The sequence below is a fragment of the Penaeus monodon genome, chromosome 19 (genome assembly GCF_015228065.2).
Source record: "Penaeus monodon isolate SGIC_2016 chromosome 19, NSTDA_Pmon_1, whole genome shotgun sequence".
Classification (NCBI taxonomy): domain Eukaryota; kingdom Metazoa; phylum Arthropoda; class Malacostraca; order Decapoda; family Penaeidae; genus Penaeus; species Penaeus monodon.
Window position 1 is genome coordinate 44,587,052 of NC_051404.1, and position 3,662 is coordinate 44,590,713.

The 3,662-nt window shown below is 32.9% G+C and overlaps 2 protein-coding genes across 9 annotated transcripts in view; both read right to left on the reverse strand.

Moving 5' to 3' along the window:
* Window positions 1-3,662, reverse strand: part of LOC119585416 (dual specificity phosphatase DUPD1-like) — a 29,227-nt gene that overhangs the window by 15,972 nt on the left and 9,593 nt on the right. The gene's annotated exons all lie outside the window — the stretch shown is intronic.
* LOC119585254 (dual specificity protein phosphatase 3-like) overlaps window positions 963-3,662 on the reverse strand; it is a 12,442-nt gene continuing 9,742 nt past the window's right edge. For all 8 annotated transcript variants that reach the window (XM_037933921.1, XM_037933914.1, XM_037933916.1 and 5 more), the window contains exons 3-4: window positions 3,135-3,358; window positions 963-2,598 (exon numbers count right to left, since the gene is read on the reverse strand). In XM_037933921.1, the coding sequence (XP_037789849.1) occupies window positions 2,396-2,598; window positions 3,135-3,358 (427 nt within the window). In that variant the 3' untranslated portion in view covers window positions 963-2,395. The remainder of the gene's footprint in view (window positions 2,599-3,134; window positions 3,359-3,662) is intronic.

The window sequence follows — 3,662 nt, forward strand, 5'->3', positions numbered from 1 at the left end:
CTTTACCAAAAATTCTAGTTATCTGTTACAATTCCTGATACTGTAGAGGTGGGTTGGGGATGTTTCCTTTGAGTAGTCTAATTTGAAAAGTAATGCGATACTTAAATGTGGATAGTCATGTTTCTGTATTCTTGAAAAAAAAAGTGGGCACAAGTAATATCCAGAAGAGAACCATATTCAATAAATATACTGTATTCCAGTATATCCTGAACAAACTTTGCAAGTTATATATATATACAGGAGATACAAAAAAGAAAAAAACGAGTCACAAAGTTATGCATATAAATAACTCAAAAAGTATAAAATCACAGCAACTGAAATAATAAAGCTTAACTATTTGGTTAGTAGCATGTGTCATGATGAATTACACTGAGGATAAAAGCTAACCACTGCATTTACATTGTCTACTCTAGACAGCACTCTCATACTTTAAAGGAATCGCTTGAATGTAATGCCCATGTACCATTCATTTATTCACAGCTTCTTCCTTCATTTACATTTGGCCCATGTCTATTCTTCTGTAGGTATATAGCTGCTTCATGGACAAGACTCTTATCAAAATCACAAGTACTGCAATATCACATGAAACTCCCCATTAACAGAGATGTGTTCTCTGAAGAGATTTAATAGTATTTATTACATGAATTAATTCCTGTCTGTCTTTATCACTAGTCTATGGTATTACTATATGTTATACCTGTGATAAAAACTCAATAATCAATCAATCAGAAATAAATTGCAAAAGAGTCCAACTAATAAAAAAAAGAGAGAGAGACAATCATCCTACAGAGTAAAATCAAACATTCAACACATGATTTTTGCTTACAACAGACACTTAACATTTATCTGATAAATGGCAGTTGAGAGAAATTGCCTAAAATACTGATAGTATGAATTGTAAATGTGACAGAAAAAATATAGATTCAGAGAAGATATTACTTGCAGATTTATAGTTATATATATTTTTTTCTTTTGAGCAGAGAAAACATGATTGTTATCACCATCATGGAAAATTGTCATAACAAGATTTAGGAAAAGTTCATGACAGAACCTTCTACGATACATTTTCTTGTACACCTAACATTACATCTAACATCTTTGATAATATGATTTACTAACTACTTCACTCTGTGTTTAGGAGGAAAAGCAAGAAACATACCTTCACAAAGGTATTACCACAAAAAAAGAAACAGAAGAAAGAAAACGACCTAAACACTCCTCTCAAATCTAGTAGAGCATTTCTGAGCATAATAAAATAAGTTCTTGATTTGTTTCCTTCACTGCACAGGAAACGTTATCTACAAAATTGTCTACAGGAAACAGTAATGAAAATTACCTTATCTTCTTATCTCCTTATTATGAAGTGTGAGCATTACTGTAAGACGAGGTTTACTTGTACTTCAGAGAGATGATTCTATTGTTACATACATAATACCCCTTAAGAATATCAAGAGCTGAAGGGTACAAAACAAAAGTGCTTAAATCCACAAATTTCATAATAACATTAAGTCTTGGACACTAACTACATCAGTGCTCTCCCTTGGTTACTTCCAAGCACAAGAATCACCAAACTGCACTGAAAATTAACCTTTCTAAATAAAACATTTTTTGTGTAGAAGATAGAAGGTCGATTGGCAGAGATCCATGGGAGAAAATCCAAATCATTAACACTGTGTTTGACTCTTTGGTCGACTTTTCCTGCAAACTCTAATAAGCTGAGCACAACAGATATCAGATGCAGTACAATAGTATACTTATCCTAGAGGATATGAAAATATACCCGGCACTGTAATAGCACAATATGCAAGTTAATTATCTGTCATGCTATGGCATACTATCATTTAACGTACTAAAAAGCAAAAGAAAAAAATATGGAAAATTCCTTGACTGTTTTGAATTGCAAAATGCAACATTAAGAGCTTTAGATTATCCAAATCAAAACTAGTAATGTATAAATCAACTAAAAGAAAAAGAAAAATTAACAACAGAGAACAGAATTATATAATACACATGTGTACACATTTCCCAGTAATGGTGAAGTTTTGCTCTTTAAGAATATGTACTTTAAGAATGAGAACAGATACAATAAGCTCATGGTCTTTGTGAATGAAATGTGTCAAGGATGCCTCTCTTGTTTCTTTCCTCTTTATAATACATGTCTCAAAATAGAAAATAATAATAATGAAAAAGCAACATTCCTTACTGTAATACATATCTTTACCTTTTCTTCTTACTTTAGAAAATGCAATATAAATCAAAGTGCTTGGTGTGGTGCTAAATTCATAACTCTTATCAACAGTAAGGTGATTGGTTCAAAAAATTAATAATATACAAAGAATCAAATACAAAAAAATCTAAGACACTTTCTCCACTGCCAACTTTTTTTATCACTCAATTAAAGTTCCCCACGTTCTTTGCGAAGCTTATTATCCAAGTCTGCCAATTGGTTGAGAAAGCCATCATTGGGGTAAATGGATCTGTTTTTGCGGAGAGTCTCCAGTGCTTCTTGAGCACCAAGTCTCCGTTTCAACATCAGAAAGGCACATGCAATGGTGGCTGAGCGAGAGATTCCCATGAAACAATGGACCAGCACTTTACCTATAAAAGAGAAACAAAGTAAAATCAATGTCATATTATGGAATGTACATAGCTGGTAAACATTTAATATATAAAGTAAGTCTGAAATATCTAACTATGTGAGGCCTTGAAACTCTCAAATAAAATACCTGACACCATGGACACAGGACATTGACACATTTAAGTTTATGTTCAACCATGGATGACAAGAGTTCTAATGATTCTGCCCTATTATGGGTAAATGAAAAATTGAAGATGTAGTTCAAGTGTACTACACTGCATATGTACGCATATATACACATAAATATAGAAGCATGCCACCATATATTCAGAGATGAGCAAGTGGTACTTTACAAGAAGCAGCACTAGCAGTACTGACTGTAAACAGTTGTACTGTTACATGGTATCTTCTACCAGATTCAATCAGTGTAAAATAATCACTCAAACTGTTTACATATCAGCTTTTTCTTTGAGTAATAATAATACAGCTATGACATCCACACCACTTCCTGCTACATCTTTGTATATATATGATGATATTTCACCATTCTACTCACCCCCACTTGAGAGAGCTTCATCAATAAAATCTGCTCCAGCTTCAAAAAACTGAGCTATGTTAGCAGTGGGTATATCTAGGAGCTTCATGCCAAGGTACTTGATACCAACATCTTTATAGTAAGCTTCATCTGTGTCAACTGTAGCAAACTTGTTCCCCTGAGCCGTGTTCACAACGTGTGTTATTCCTACTTGCTTCAGGTAATCCTTGTTCTTGGCTGCTCCTCTGGGGAAAAACAAAAGAAATCGTATAAATTACTCAACCCTTTCAACAATGAAAACTCAACCACATGAAGAAATTACATGAAAATAAAATATATACATAAATATAAAAAAAAATTCATATATATGAATTTGACTTCATATTCAGCAATATAAACCTAAGAGCAAGGGCTGAATCTAAGCTGAAGGGATCTGTCATGCAACACTTTACTATGCCTCTGCCTTTATTTCTAAATAAGTCAAATATAAACAAGAGCACCATGATATGCAGTGCATTTTATTCTGTGACAATGATGAAGTAATGAAAA